The sequence below is a fragment of the Neoarius graeffei genome, chromosome 14, assembly GCF_027579695.1.
Source record: "Neoarius graeffei isolate fNeoGra1 chromosome 14, fNeoGra1.pri, whole genome shotgun sequence".
Lineage (NCBI taxonomy): Eukaryota > Metazoa > Chordata > Actinopteri > Siluriformes > Ariidae > Neoarius > Neoarius graeffei.
Genome location: NC_083582.1, coordinates 11,437,717 through 11,454,538, shown reverse-complemented (window position 1 = coordinate 11,454,538; position 16,822 = coordinate 11,437,717). Strand labels below are relative to the sequence as shown.

General features: G+C 41.4%; 1 protein-coding gene across 1 annotated transcript in view; it reads right to left on the bottom strand.

Moving 5' to 3' along the window:
* zgc:174164 (uncharacterized protein LOC570656 homolog) overlaps positions 1 to 16,822 on the bottom strand; it is a 66,116-nt gene that overhangs the window by 38,122 nt on the left and 11,172 nt on the right. The window contains exons 2-12 of the mRNA XM_060939265.1: positions 13,959 to 14,068; positions 13,788 to 13,864; positions 13,598 to 13,676; positions 11,631 to 11,707; positions 10,654 to 10,843; positions 8,003 to 8,065; positions 7,845 to 7,916; positions 6,559 to 6,728; positions 6,315 to 6,405; positions 2,594 to 2,724; positions 323 to 494 (exon numbers count right to left, since the gene is read on the bottom strand). Of these exons, the coding sequence (XP_060795248.1) occupies positions 323 to 494; positions 2,594 to 2,724; positions 6,315 to 6,405; positions 6,559 to 6,728; positions 7,845 to 7,916; positions 8,003 to 8,065; positions 10,654 to 10,843; positions 11,631 to 11,707; positions 13,598 to 13,676; positions 13,788 to 13,864; positions 13,959 to 14,068 (1,232 nt within the window). The remainder of the gene's footprint in view (positions 1 to 322; positions 495 to 2,593; positions 2,725 to 6,314; positions 6,406 to 6,558; positions 6,729 to 7,844; positions 7,917 to 8,002; positions 8,066 to 10,653; positions 10,844 to 11,630; positions 11,708 to 13,597; positions 13,677 to 13,787; positions 13,865 to 13,958; positions 14,069 to 16,822) is intronic.

Here is a 16,822-nt window from a genome sequence, read left to right as displayed (position 1 = left end):
CAGAAAGGCCCTCGCCGGCCACAGGGCTCGAACCCGGACCTTCTTGCTGTGAGGCGACAGTGCTAACCACTACACCACCGTGCCGCCCCTACTTTTGTCCTGTTTGTCTTTTTCATCCTAATTTATGAACATGATCTGGAAAACTTCTGGTAGGTTTTCTTGAAACAAATAAGTGATTTAACCTTGACAGGAACGCTCGAGTTTCACGTTACACACTCCCGAGTGAAGTGGAGGATTGAGTTTCAGAATTAGAGTAACTGTGTGACGTTTACACACGTGAAACCTGTCCAAAATCCTGTTTTTCACCTTCGGGAAACTGTACCTTTGGCGATCCACAGTCGCACTGTTCTTTTCCCTCCAGGATCCCGTTCCCGCACTGGGCCACGGAGATGACGCTGTCCTGAGATGGCTCGTTCAGCAGACACACCCCTCCTCCCCGGATGACCAGGTTCTCAAAATCAGTACCGCTGCAGCTGCTGAACAATTTCGATCCACTACACACACCAACATGAAATAAATGAACATTAAAGAAGTTACACGAGGCACGTTCTCGAAGCTTACTCTATTAACCGCCCCACAGTGCTGTTGAATTCTGGATTCTGATTGGTCGCAGGGTCTTCATTCACTTCCTGACAGGAGTGAGGTGGCAAACTTCATGCGCTCGTTCTAATATGGTTTGTATAGTAACAGCTCCACTGACCATAAACGGATTTACAGTGCCTTGCAAAAGTATTCATCCCCCTTGGTGTTTGTCCTGTTTTGTCACATTACAAGCTGGAATTAAAATGGATTGTTGGAGGGTTACCACCATTTCATTGGCACAACATGCCTACAACTTTAAAGGTGCAAATTGTTTTTTATTGTGACACAGACAATAATTAAGATGAAAAAACAGAAATCTGGAGTGTGCATAGATAGGTATTCACCTCCATTCATATGAAACCCCTAAATAAGAGCTGCTCCAACCAATTCACTTCATAAGTCACATAATTAGTTGATTAAGATCCACCTGTGTGCAATCAAAGTGTCACATGATCTGTCACATGATGTCTGTATAAATCGCCCTGTTCTGGAAGGACCCTGACTCTGCAACACTACTAAGCAAGCAACATGAAAACCAAGGAGCCTCCAAACAGGTCAGAGACAAAGTTGTGGAGAAGTACAGATCAGGGTTGGGTTATAAAAAATATCCCAAACTTTGAATATCCCACGGAGCACCATTAAATCCATTATAGCAAAATGGAAAGAATATGGCACCACTACAAACCTGACAAGAGAAGGCCGCTCACCAAAACTCACAGACCGGGCAAGGAGGGCATTAATCAGAGATGCAACAAAGACACCAAAGATAACACTGAAGGAGCTGCAAAGATCCACAGCGGAGATGGGAGTACCTGTCCATAGGACCACTTTAAGCCATACACTCCACAGAGTGGGGCTTTATGGAAGAGTAGCCAGAAAAAAGTAATTGCTTAAAAAAATCATGTTTGGAGTTTGCCCAACAGCATGTGGCAGACTCCCCAAACACATGGAAGAAGATTCTCTGGTCAAATGAGATGAAAATTGATCTTTTTGGCCATCATGGGAAATACCCTGTGTGGCACAAACCCAACACCCTGAGAACATCATCCCTACAGTGAAGCATGGCGGTGGCAGCATCATGCTGTGGGGATGTTTTTCATCTGCAGGGACAGGAAAACTGGTCAGGACTGAAAAAAGATGGATGGCACTAAATACAGGGCAATTCTGGAGGAAAACCTGTTTGAGTTGGCCAGAGGTTTGAGACTGGGATGAAAATTCATGGTCCAGCAGGACAATAACCCTAAACATACTCTGAAGCTACACTGGAGTGGTTTAAAGGGAAACATTTAAATGTCTTGGAAAGGCCTAGTCAAAGCCCAGACCTCAATCCAATTGAGAATCTATGGCATAACTTGAAGATTGCTGTCCACCAACGCAACCCATCTAACTTGAAGGAGTTGGAGCAGTTTTGCCTTGAGGAACGGGCAAAAATCCCAGTGGCTAGATGTGCTAAGCTAATAGAGACATACCCCAAGAGACTTGCAGATGTTTTTTCATCTTAATTACTGTTCATGTCACAATTTGCACCTTTAAAGTGGTAGGCATGTTGTGTAAATCAAATGGTGCTAAGCCCCCAAAAATCCATTTTAATTCCAGCTTGCAATGCAACAAAACAGGCCAAACACCAAGGGGGATGAATACTTTTGCAAGGCGCTGTAAAAAGTAATCATTGACATTTTGCGGTGTAATCTTTATTTTTAACATTATATAACATTACTGGAAGGAGTCTCCAGTTTCAGCGCTTTGTAACAGTCAGTGGTGAAGCTGTAACTTTAAAACTTCAAGTTTGTGTGGACGTCCGACAGCATGAAACGTAACTATAAACCAATTTTAAAAAAAATGTACAACATCATGCTTGAAAAATAAATGAAAAATTGGAATTTTGTGGTATAAGGGGAATAAAACACAGATGAAAATGATCAATTTCTACCCTGTGGTTGATTATTTTCCTATAACAGCACTGCACGCGGATTATTATCCCTTCCGTAGTGAGTGAGTATGCGGTACTGACGTGGCGGTAGAGTACATGATGCAGCTGCTTCCTTCGCACTTGCAGCGTGAGTCATCGTGGTTCATGCCCAGATTGTGGCCCATCTCGTGAGCTAGCACCGTGGAAAAATACTGCAACGCACTGTCGCTAAACTGCAAAGAAAACAAATTATTATTATTAAACATACTGACCTTAAATACTTTACATTTTCAAGCCTCCCTCTCTTTCTCTAGTTCTCTAGACATTCCTGTCTTTCCAGTTGTGCCAAGATCTAGTGGTGTTCCTCATGTAGGTTGTGTTGTCTGAACAACATGCCTGATGGCACTTCTGTAATCATGAACAAAAAGAGACGCTGCAAAACGACCTGCGCAGCCGAGCAGCCTGATGCTACAATAAGATCAAATCTCCTCTCTTCAAAAGATATTTCTGAGAACGACTTTCCCATCAAATCCTGTGTACGCTGTAAGGGTCAGTATTTTGAGGAAGAAATCAATGTCCGATTATACACCACGACTAACCATGACTAACCGATTTTAATTGTTTAGCTTTGCATTTTACGTCATGAAATGAAACAAAATTTTTATTTGTTGAACATTCTGACACACTAACATGCTACGGTTATGTTTAAATCTTATTTATGGGCAATTCCATGTAAATGTCAACCTCACCATGCAAAAATAAAGCAACATGTAATACATCAAAACCACTCCCAGAGATATCACCTAGGCCTGTATTTTACAGATGTGAATAAGTTGAACCAATTTGTAACCAACCTAATATGTCACTGTCAGTCTTTCTTTCTTATAATGTAAAACCCAAGCTAAAATCAACTTTGATCATGTACAATTCTATATTATTGCCACAAGCCACAGAAATGTATGCTAAAATCCACAAAACAGCAAAACAATAGCCATCCTAAATATTATTTAAGAGCTTTGATAGTTTTAGCTGATATTTAGAGAGTTTTTCAAAGGGTTATGGTGGTTAAATTGCTGATTTTCTAAACATATGCCATGTCTATTTCAGACGCGTCACATCCATAACGGAATTTCGTCACATCCATAACGCTGACTTTTCCTTCCGAAACTCTGCATGAAATACAAAATATTTTAAACAAAGATTTTTTAATATTCACCTTGGACCCCTCTATCAAATGGATATCTCCATTTCGACATTAGGTTTACGATTTCACAGAGTTTGATAAAAATGTACAGTCACCCAAGAAAAGTGATACTTTTTCTGTCACATCCATAACGCATCTTTTATTGGCATTTTCTGGCATGCCCTAGATGTACTATGGGAATTGTTCTTGTTCTATCACTTCTCCAGTATGCTACAGCCTTAAAATATGCAACACCTGTTTAAATACTGGGAGACAATAAAACATGCACTGGGTCATTTGTTGCCATTTTGAGTTCAAGTGTCACGTCCATAACGCTGGAATTGCCCTTATCCAAAATACAGTGGATATAAAAAGTGTACACACCCCGTTAAAATGATCGGTTTTTCTGATGTAAAAAAAAAATGAGACCACGATAAATAATTTCAAAACTTTTCCCACCTTTAATGTGACCTATAACCTGTACAATTCAATTGGGAAAACATAAAGAATAAAAAACGTACAATAAGCTGGTTGCATAAGTGTGCACACCCTTAAACTCATACTTTGTTGAAGCACCTTTTAATTTAATTACAGCATTCAGTCTTTTTGGGTTCACACCCGCCATCAATTAAAATAACTCTGATTAACCCCAAATAAAATTCAGACATTTACTCCGTTGCATCCTCCAGCAAAAGCCAGGGTTCACAGCATCAAAGGGATCTCATTGTTGAAAGGTATCAGTCAGGAGAAGGGTACAAAAAAATTTCCACGGCATTAGATATACCATGGAGCACAGTGAAGACCGTCATCAAGAAGTGGAGAAAATATTGGGGCAACAGTGACATTACCGAGAACTGGACGTCTCTCCAAAATTGATGAAAAGACCAGACGAAAACTGGTCAGGGAGGCCGCCGAGAGGCCTACAGCAACACTGAAGGAGCTGCAGGAATTTCTGGCAAGTACTGGTTGTGTACTACATGTGACAACAATCTCCCGTATTCTCCATATGTCTGGACTATGAGGTAGGGTCAAAGAAAATACCCCAGCTTGGCTAAATTTTGCAAAAAAAAATACATCAACTCTCCCAAAAGCATGTGGGAAAATGTCTTCTGGTCTGATGAAACCAAGGTTGAACTTTTGGGCCGCAATTCCAAAAGGTATGTTTGGCGCAAAAACAACACTGTGCATCACCAAAAGAACACCATACCCACGGTGAAGCATGGTGGTGGCAGCATCATGTTTTGGGGTTGTTTTTCTTCAGCTGGAACAGGGGCTTTAGTCAAAGTGGAGGGAATTATGAACAGTTCTAAACACCAGTCAATTTTGGCCCAAAACCTTCAGGTATCTGCTAGAAAGCTGAAGATGAAGAGGAATTTCATCTTTCAGCACGACAATGACCCCAAAAAAGTTTTGGAATGGCCCAGCCAGAGCCCGGACCTAAATCCAATTGAAAATCTGTGGGGTGACCTGAAGAAGGCTGTGCACAAGACACGCTCTCGTAATCTGACAGATTTGGAGAGCTTTTGCACAGAAGAGTGGGCAAATATTGCCAAGTCTCGATGTGGCAGGCTGATAGACTCCGACCCCAAAAGACTGAATGCTGTAATTAAATCAAAAGGTGCTTCAACAAAGTATTAGAGTGTGCACACTTATGCAACCAGCTTACTGTACATTTTTTATTTTTTGTGTTTTTATATAATGCCGCGGGCGACACGGTGGTGTAGTGGTTAGCGCTGTTGCCTCACAGCAAGAAGGTCCGGGTTCGAACCCTGTGGCCGGCGAGGGCCTTTCTGTGCGGAGTTTACATGTTCTCCCCGTGTCCGCGTGGGTTTCCTCCGGGTGCTCCGGTTTCCCCCACAGTCCAAAGACATGCAGGTTAGGTTAACTGGTGACTCTAAATTGACCGTAGGTGTGAATGTGAGTGTGAATGGTTGTCTGTGTCTATGTGTCAGCCCTGTGATGACCTGGCGACTTGTCCAGGGTGTACCCCGCCTTTCGCCCGTAGTCAGCTGGGATAGGCTCCAGCTTGCCTGCGACCCTGTAGAACAGGATAAAGCGGCTAGAGATAATGAGATGAGATATAAGGCCGCAGTTAATAGTTTGCGAGCTAACTAGGTTACGTAACTAGCTAACATTAGTTTGTGGTTTTGAATCCGAGTTGTCGAAAAAATCTTGTCGTTTTTAAAGAACCTGCGTTTCCTTTGTGTGGAAGGAATTTTATGAACACAGCAGCGTTCCTGTCTAACTGAAATCTGATTGGTCCGGCAGAGGAGTAACATGCCCACGATGATGACATCAGAAGGTTAAATTGGATGTTGATTACCAAAGTGAAGCTCAAGTTTGGATCTGCTCCACCACAGATTGCGCTGTCAGATTCTGACTTCTGATTGGTCACATGGTGTCGCTTTATATCAATGCGCTTGATCTAATACGTTACTGTAACCATGCCACTCATATTCCAAGCGTTTCTGATGTGCTCTTGCGCTGATGTCACTTTAAACATGAATAATACACGTGGGCTCGGGTTACTGATCAGGGAACACCAGCAGACACATAACACCAATCAGCACCAACAGAGTGAGTCTAATGATGTGTGGAGTTTCATTATGAGCGTAATAGAAGGATGTGTTGTTTTCTGACCACGCTAATTCCACCGCCGCTGCCTGCTGAGCAAACACTGCCAACGTAGGCCATGCCCAAAATCCCTCCATTGTAGGCTCCTGATCGACCCCTTTAAAGAAAAACACAAGAATAAAAAGACGATGGTGTGGTTACATCAAGAACAAGCTAGCAATGGTACTCCTAGCAATAAGTAAAGGTTTACACTCAAAGTCTCGAGTTTTTTGTTTCTAGTGGAAACCCTGACATGTTGATACACACTTACACGATGAGCTGGCCCATGTCGTTCCTGATGCGTGATGTCAGATTATTTTTCCTCCATTCAACAAACCGTCCTAAAACATCTCTTGCTTCTCCCTCCACGTCAAAGGGGTTTCCTGTCTCGAAAATCTCCAGACCCACCAGGACGATGCGGATATTCAGCTGCTTGAAGTACTAGAAGGCCGAGAGATCGGGTCAGCATTATTACACGTAAGGAATAAAACACTCTGTCTCGTGGTGTTTTAGGAAAATAATAAATGTCTGATGAAAAGAAGAGATCAAGTCAAGTTTATTTGTATAGCACTTTTAACAATAAACATTGTCGCAAAGCAGGTTTACAGAATTTGAACGACTTAAAACATGAGCTAATTTTATCCCTAATCTATCCCCAATGAGCAAGCCTGTGGTGATGGTGGCAAGGAAAAACTCCCTCAGACGACATGAGGAAGAAACCTCGAGAGGAACCAGACTCAAAAGGGAACCCATCCTCATTTGGGCACCATCCTCATTTGGGCATATATACTGACATATAACAAAGAATCCTGCCAAGTTTTGTGAAATTCCTTGAAAAACTGCGAGGAGTTGATTTCAGAAGGTGAGCACGCTTCCCGGGACGGACAGACGTCGCCACGACATAATCCCCCTTCGGGCCTTTCGGCCAGCAGGGGAATAATAAAACGCAAAGTATTGCTCCTAAATTTGCTTCAATATTACATGTAAATAGTCCAAATTTTCTCTTATGCACTTATTAGAGTTGCTCCTTTTCTGTGGTCGAATCTCAGAGGGTGTTCGACTGGACAAAAATTTAATTTTATTATATAGACACGAATGTTTTACTGGGAAATTCACCTTCGTATTTTTCGTACGTGTTACATCCGGGACACGCGGATTGAAAACCATGACATAAATCTCTATATGTCGCTCGTGAGGAAACCAGGGAATTGTTTTGATAGACACATTCACAAACAAAAAGTATTTATGGAACAAAAAGAAAATCACATGTTGGCTTGAAGATAAGAAATTTATCTTCTCGTCTTGAAGAGCTCACATTTTTCATATGAAATACATCGCGGACCTGAGTGACATGTTTTAAATAATATCCATTTAAAAAGCCATTTAAATGGCTATCACCATCCAACAACAGCACATACTGGAGTGCTTTATTGCTCTTACATCGCAGCAATAGCAGGAGTCTTAAACACTGTGGAATCAATTCAAAGGTGGCAAATTTACAAGGTATCCAAAAAAAAAAAAACGCAAGCGGGACACGAGGTGCTGGGAATTTCTCACCGTGTCCAATAAATTAGCGATCTGGACCATTTCCTCCTTCACGGCAGTGCGGTTGCCCTTCGAAATCTTAAACTGTGAGGAAACAAACCGATAAACAGTGAACAAAAACCTGTTGAACAATCAAATACACATCAGATACATAATTTCATGAGCCCTACCCTCAGATTGTCGACGACTAACACCAGCTCTACGTATCTGGTCTGAGGCAGGTTGCGTTTTTTCTGTTGGAGTTAAAAAACAAAAACAAAACATGTTCATTCAGCGCAATAAAGTCAGCAATAAAAGCAAGACAAAAATACACCAGATTCAGAGTTCAGGAAGGCATGTATTGAGGAGTTAAAGCGAATTTCATGTCCCTAAATCAGACTTTTTTCCTTGTACAATCATTATGTTGATTGACCCTGCGTTTTCGAACCATAGTTGATCCAAAAGACCATAAATTAACAGAAAATCAATAAGATTTTCAGCCGTTTTTCACGGAATCTGCCGAGACTCATCCGGAAGATCTCGAAGGAGTGCGTGACGTCACACGTGTAACAATCCAGGTATCAATTTCGTTCCTGTGTGCAGCAGTGCTTAGACCAGTCTCGATATGGAATCACGTTTTGGAGAGAGCTCTGATAGTGATTGGGATTTTAATATGTCGGATGAAGGGGCAGATTTAATATTATCAAGGATATTCGGGAGTAAATGGTTATCTTTTCAAGCCCCCAAAACGAGAAACAGATGCCAGTTCACGACAGTCCCGCTCACCGCCGATAGCGCACCACCAGCCAGAGAGAATTGGAAACGCGGATTGGTTTGTGGATTTTTATTCTAAGCAGGCTGCTGCAAAATACAGGGAAAATATTTACATGTAACTCAATAAATGCAGAAATATAATCTTTAAAACGTACACTTCTTCAGTGTTGAAAGAAAATATGAAGTGGGAGATAACAGGGGAATCGATGAACTGTCCAAACGTCAGATCAAATGTCGTTTATTAAATCAGTGGGTTTCTTTTTTGCTCCAGTAATTCCCATGTCGTCATTCTGGCCTGGTTTGTTTACACAAATCTCACCCACTGTCGCTTTAGATCAGTGTCATTTCTTGGAAATTCGTAAACTGAATGGCCTGTTGTATATGGATTTGAACATCCAAACACAACGCAGTGCTTCCACATAATTATTTTTGTAAGATTCCAACAACAATATCCAATTTCAGTGAGCAAACAAGTACGGAGTCAGATGAACGGAAAGGACCCAGGTAGCCAGGGTTCTACGTGTGACGTCATGCAAGATCAGCCCTGAGGCAATCTAATGGCCCTTTTCCACTACCCTTTTTCAGCTCACTTCAGCTCGCTTCAGCTCACTTCAGCCCGACACGGCTCGCGTTTCGACTATCTCAGAGCAGCACGACTCAGCTCGCTTCAGCCCTGCTTAGCACCCAAAACTCGCACGGTTTTGGAGTAGGGCTGAAGCGAGCCAAACCGAGCCGAGTGGGGCTAGGGGTGTGAGCAGACACTCCCCTGTGCACTGATTGGTGAGGAGGAGTGTCCTCACACGCCCACACACGCCCCGCGAGCACGCTGGGATCTGTAAACACCGTAAACCCGGAAGGAGAATAATTACGAATTACGAGAATTTCTGAAGCCTTATGCGCCTCGCCTCATCTATACGCTCTTGCCAGTATCTGTTGGCGTTGTCGGTGACAACAAGCCACAGCACCAAGACCAGCAACACTAACGACTCCATGTCCTCCATGTTTATTGTTTACTATCCGGGTCGTGAGACTACCGCTTAAAAGGTCACTGATGTCTCTGTTTGCGCCGCCTAACGACATCACGTGACGTCCACCCACTTTCGCTAACTCCACCCAATGTGTCCACCCACTTCCAGCCAGCACGGTTCAGCGCGGTTGTAGTCAAAATGCAACTCCAACAGCCCCACTCAGCATGGCACGGCTCAGCCCAACTCAGTCGCGTTTGTAGTGGAAAAGCGGCATATGGCTGCCTTTTTCTGGGATCCGGAAGCCACGATTTATCGATAGTTTTGTGCGCGATAATAAAATAACAAATAATTAATATTATTTTTCCCCCTGCTGTGTTAATTAATTTTGGTCGTTACTAATGATTCACTTTAAAGCATTACAATAAGGCATTACATTAGTACTCATACCTCAGACTTTGGAGCTAATCAGAAGTTACACACCTAGGGGCGGAGTTTGTCTAAAACAGAGGCGCGTCTCAGTTGTACTTGATTCTGATTTTCAACTTAAGCACTTTTTCTTGCTTGATTTCACTCTCGGCTCGAGTTAGGAACAGTACGTTGTACACTGTCAGAGAACGACATAAAATATTAAAATGTAAAATCTGATTCCACTCTGCGCTGGATCAAGTGTTATTCTATGAGCTGCTGATTAACACATCACAAAATCTTCTCACTCGTTCATCATATTAGCGTTTTTAGTTCAAAGGTGAGAAAGAAACACTTTATTTCTTCGGTCTGTATTTTCTATCCCTGATTTTTAACTTGTTTAAAGGCAGAGGTCGAGATGTTATTGAAAAAACGCCGTCTCGCGTGCTTCCATTCTAGAAAAATCTGGCATCCCTGCAGCTACAAAGTACACGCCCATTATTTAAATTATTCAGTTGTAAATTTCATGTAAACTTCCCCACTGAGGGATGAATAAAGTTTATGTTATCTTCTTTAACTTTAGATCGTCTTGAGAAAATCTAATTCCAATTCTGCATACGAGGAACTTTCCCTGTCGGAATCTGAATACGTCCCAAAATACACAAGCTGTTAGGCAAACTCCAAACATTTCTAACCCGTAAAAATGTGCCCATTGGCAAGGTGTGGTCACAGGAGCCGTCATCACCACAGTCACGTTGGCTGTCCACGCCACACACAAATGGGCCTGACTGCCCATCCTTCAGAGGAAACAGGATGTGCTCGTTGTTTGAGGTGTTCAGGGCAGGTTCGAGGGCGTAACCCTCGTTAGCGATGAAAATGACGCCCCTTGAAAATAATATACACATTAAGTTACACGCTGTAAATGATACTGTAATACTTGAGCTGCTGCAACACCTGAATTTCCCCTCATGGGGATCAAGAAAGGAATATCTTATCTGAGGATGATCTGTTACAGAGTCATTATCATCCTTCATCAGGCTCACAGTGTGACTGGATTTGATCCCAGGAATGCTGGGTGTTCAGCAGGAATACTGTTACAACCTTATTTTCGATTCTTTCTTGAGGGAAGTGAACACACTAAAATATGCGCCCTGCTGTGGAACTCGTGAAGTTGTGACAGTTTGGAGGTGTGGATGTTTGCTGACACACACACACACACCATGAAAAGAGCATGGGTGAGGCCAGGCATGATGAGATGAAGTCACTAACACTCTTCTCCAAAACTTTCCATTCTACTCCCGAGTGTAAGTTAGGCTCAGTGTCTTTTTTTTTATACTGTCTCTTCTTTTCTGCAATGAAACTCACTGAATACTGAATATTTAAATGTAACATATTTTCTATAAACAATGCACATTATTATTTATTATCATTGTAAACTATGGCTATAAAACAGTTAATAGTAGCGCTACATAACCTGATTTATTGCATAGTCATGCGAGGTACAATGAATTCTTTGTTTCGGTTTCCACAATGTGATCCTTTTATTCTAAAGACAGCAGCAGCAGCTCAGACAAGTGAAGAACAAATCAACAGCTCCATAGGGAGTGGTAATAAAGGTGTGGGCGGAGTCTCCTCAGCCACGTCACACTTTATATTCTGAGTAATGACATACCTGAGTCCATTACAGGCGCTCAGAGCCACCAGAGAGTCCTCATAACCTGACACTCGTCCGTAGTAATGACACAGCGTCTGTCACAGACAAGAGCAGCAAATCATCAACAGCAAATGGCTCATCAGCTCGGACAAGCACACTGCTAAGAACCCATCTGTTTATTTCATTCATCCATCTATTTAAACCTTTATATATACTGCTCTATTTATATCCATTCATCTATCTGTCCCTCCACCAATATACTGATCCGCCCTGTCCATCCATCCATGTTTATCTCTCTAACTCACCATTCACAAGTAGGTCTATACATCAATCCATCTCTCCATCTATCCATGTGTCCATCCATCAATCCATCTATCCAACAATCCATCTATCTGTCCATCAATACATCTGTCCATTCATCCATCCGTCCATCCATCCAACCATCCTTCAATCCATCTGTCCATCCATACATAGAGCCAACCAATCTATCCATCAAGCCATCAATCCAATTGTTCATCCATCAATTGATCCATCCATCCAATCATCAATCCATCCATTCATCAATCCATCAGTCCATCCATCCATCCATCCATCCATCCATCTGTCCATCCATCCATCCAATCATCCAATCATCCATCAATACATCAATGCACCTGTCCATCCATCCATCCATCCATCCATCCATCCATCCATCCATCCATCCATCCATCCATCCATCAGTCCATTCATTAGTCCATCCATCTATCTGTCCAACCATCCATCAATCCATCTGTCCAGCCATACATACAGCCAACCAATCCATCCATCAATCCATTCATCTATCAATCCACCTGTTCATCCATCCATATATCTGTCCATCCATCCATCAATCCATCTGTCCAGCCATACATACAGCCAACCAATTCATCCATCAATCCATCTGTCCATCCATTTATTAATCCATTTGTCCATCCATCCATTAATCCATTTGTCCATCCATGCATCCATCTATCTATCTGTCTGTCCATCCATACATACAGCCAACCAATCCATCCAGCCAACCGTTCCAAACATCCATCAATCCTTCTGTCCATCCATCCATCCCTACAGCCAACCAATCCATCCATTCATCAATCCATTTGTCCATCCATCCATAGATTTGTCCATCCACCCATTCCAAACACCCATCAATCCATCCATCCATCCATCCATCCATCCATCCATCCATCCATCCATCCATCCATCCATTTGTCCTTCTATTTGTCCATCCATCCATCCATGGATATAAGAACTGGAGAGGAGTTTTGGTTAAAACCAAAAGAAATCTATCTATCTATCTATCTATCTATCTATCTATCTATCTATCTATCTATCTATCTATCTATCTATCTATCTACACTCAAAAAAAACAACATGGGTGTCTGTTACATGAACCTAAGTCTAACATGTAATGGTTGACATTTAGGTCACTCAACAAAATTGTTTCTGGCTAAGGTAACGCATTTTACTTGGGTGGAAATACTTTCCATAATTTTATTACGTTCACTGAGCAAGTTATTATTTTTTTTGAGTGTATCTATCTATGTGTCTGTCTATCCATACACCAATTCATCTATCTATCATCCATCCATCCCTCTTTCCATTCATGGATCCATTGAACTTATCTACCCATCTGTCTACATATATATATTTACTTATCTATCCATCTATATATCCATCCACCTATCTATGCACAATCCACCCATCCATCATTCATCCATATATCCAAATGTCCATATACTGTGTCCATCTATTTACCCATCAATCCATCCACCTGTCTACACTCACCCTTCCATCTATCCACATATCCACACATCCTTATATCCAAACATCCATCTCGTGTGTCCTCAGTAAGTTTTTCACCAAATCTCAACAGAACATCATCAAAATTCTCAAACCTCCCACATCAAAGATCATCATCTATTTTTGAGGGGATCAGTGACGTGACCAGTGAACGTGAGTCTTACAGGTTTCTCTCGGTGCTTTTTCACTGAGTTACGATGCACATCATGAGAGACCACAGCGAAGTCAGGAGATAAAAACTCTCTGGAAGAAAAAAAGGAAAGCACATGCCTCAGAAATTACACCTTTATGTAAATATGGAATCCATAACATGACAAAGCAATTAATAATCAGAATAAGAAAAATGTTTCTTACTTGTTTTTGGTTAGATGTAAGAGGTGAACAGTGTTATTGATCTCAATCGAGTAGGTCAAACTCTCTGAATCCGTTTTCTACAAATACAAATACAGACAAAATAAACTAATTCCAGCTCAACACGTAAGTGAGACTGTGTAATAAATAAGCTGGAGCTTCTCCTCACACTACCTGTTTGTGCGTTTGCGTCCTGGTGTCATGTCTCTGCCACCGGTGGTGCACAAGCTGAGGGATGACGACCTGGTAATGTTTCAGCTTTGAAATTTGTTTGTGGAACAGATCTGCGAACACATGTTTTATTTACTGTCTCATTAAACAGAACAGTGATGAGTTCCATAACAAGCTCACAAGAAAAGGCCTTCTGTGGCTCTATTTTTATTATGTTTTCATTTCATTTCTTTTTCATTTTTTTTCTCTGTGGAGTTGTATTTTGTCAGTTCATGTGTACGGTTGAATTGTTTTCCTTGGCTGGTTGCTGATTCAACAGAATATTAGTGTTCTTAGTGTTATTCAGCAGTAACATCTTATCTTATCTTATTCTGTCACTTGTTCAGTTGGCACTAGAACTGTCTTATCGAGAAGTTCTGCACTTTGCAAACCTGACTTTTACACTTGTATGTCGCTCTGGATAAGAGCGTCTGCTAAATGCCTGGAATGTAATTATGGCACACGGCAGTGCTGAATTCTGGATTGTGACTGGTGGCACATCTGGCAGATGTGTCGTTCTTTCATTAAAAAAAGAAAGAAAAAGAATCAGTGGTATATAACTTTGGGATAAGAGTTAGACAACACTCTGGGACATGATGTTATTGGAAAATAGTAAACTTCAGGTTGCTATGAGTAACTCAGCTTCATCACACCATCCCATCGTTGATTGTTTTACTAGAACTGCACACCGCAAAATTTGTCTTTGTTAAAGAAATAAATAAGTGGTTAAAAAAATTATTGGTTGTGTTTGGGTTGTTCTTCCTGGACGCAGTATGGAAACTGTTCCTGTAAATTGAATTGAATTGAATTTATTTTTATTTCGAACATGTATAAAAAATGTATGTAACTATTTGTACATACAAAAGAAAGAAAACGAGAAATTTAAAAAAATAAATAAAATAACATAAAGAGCTAAGACATTACAAAACACCGCACATTGTTTGAAAAAGGAGTGGGAAGAAGTACAATACTTTTTTAATTTCCCACCCCTTTGTAACTACCCCGAAATCCAAACTACATTAATACACCTATAAAAATATATACCATATATACACTTCATAAATATCTATATAAATATATAACTACAAATATATATACAGTATATATATATATATATATATATATATATATATATATATATATATACACTTCATAAATATCTATATAAATATATAATTACAAAAATAAATATCTACTACATACCTATCCCTGTAAATATAAATATATAAACTATCCCCATAAATAAATATATACCATATATACCATATACTAAGTTAGTTCTAATATAACAATCAACCCTATTCTATTTATAGATTTATCCCTCATCATCCTCCGTTACCATACTTCCTCTTCTATATACTTGTTTAAAAATATTTTTGTACCTTTTTTTAAACAGATTTATATTTGCACTTTGTTTTATTTCTGTCTCCAGTCTGTTCCATAAAGTCACCCCACAGCTCGATACGCACATCTCATCTCATCTCATTATCTCTAGCCGCTTTATCCTTCTACAGGGTCGCAGGCAAGCTGGAGCCTATCCCAGCTGACTACGGGCGAAAGGCGGGGTACACCCTGGACAAGTCGCCAGGTCATCACAGGGCTGACACATAGACACAGACAACCATTCACACTCACATTCACACCTACGGTCAATTTAGAGTCACCAGTTAACCTAACCTGCATGTCTTTGGACTGTGGGGGAAACCGGAGCACCCGGAGGAAACCCACGCGGACACGGGGAGAACATGCAAACTCCACACAGAAAGGCCCTCGCCGGACCCGGGGCTCGAACCCAGGACCTTCTTGCTGTGAGGCGACAGCGCTAACCACTACACCACCGTGCCGCCCCGATACGCACATGTTTTTCATATTTGTCGAACCTTTGGTTTTTTAAAATTTAGGTCTCCCCTTAGATTATATCCCCCCTCTCTCTCACTAAACATTCCTTGTATATTTTTTGGCAATAGATTATTTCTCGCTTTGTACATTATTTGTGCTGTTCTGAATTTGACCAGATCCATAAATTTCAACATGTGTGATTTTATGAATAGTGGGTTTGTGTGATCTCTGTATCCCGTTTTGTTTATTGTCCTTATTGCTCTTTTCTGTATTGTACATATCGGCTGCAGGGTGGTTTTGTAGGTGTTTCCCCAGACTTCGATACAGTAAGTCAGATATGGCAAAAATAACGAGTAATATAGAGTACGCAAAGATTTGCAATCAAGAATATGTTTTGTTTTCCACAGAATTGCCGAGCACTTTGCCAGTTTTGCTCGTATGTATCCTACATGAGGTTTCCAGCAGACTTTATGATCCAAAATCACACCAAGAAATTTAATTTCCTGTACCATTTCTATCTTAGTATTTTCTATTATCAATTCTACATTACAATCTATTTTGTGTCTCCCAAACAACTAGTCAAACTCAGTAAGCGATTTATTCTGTAGGGCGGCACGGTGGTGTAGTGGTTAGCGCTGTCGCCTCACAGCAAGAAGGTCTGGGTTTGAGCCCTGTGGCCGGCGAGGGCCTTTCTGTGTGGAGTTTGCATGTTCTCCCCGTGTCCGCGTGGGTTTCCTCCGGGTGCTCCGGTTTCCCCCACAGTCCAAAGACATGCAGGTTAGGTTAACTGTTGACTCTAAATTGGCCGTAGGTGTGAATGTGAGTGTGAATGGTTGTCTGTGTCTATGTGTCAGCCCTGTGATGACCTGGCGACTTGTCTAGGGTGTACCCCGCCTTTCGCCCGTAGTCAGCTGGGATAGGCTCCAGCTTGCCTGCGACCCTGTAGAAGGATAAAGCGGCTAGAGATAATGAGATGAGATGAGATGAGA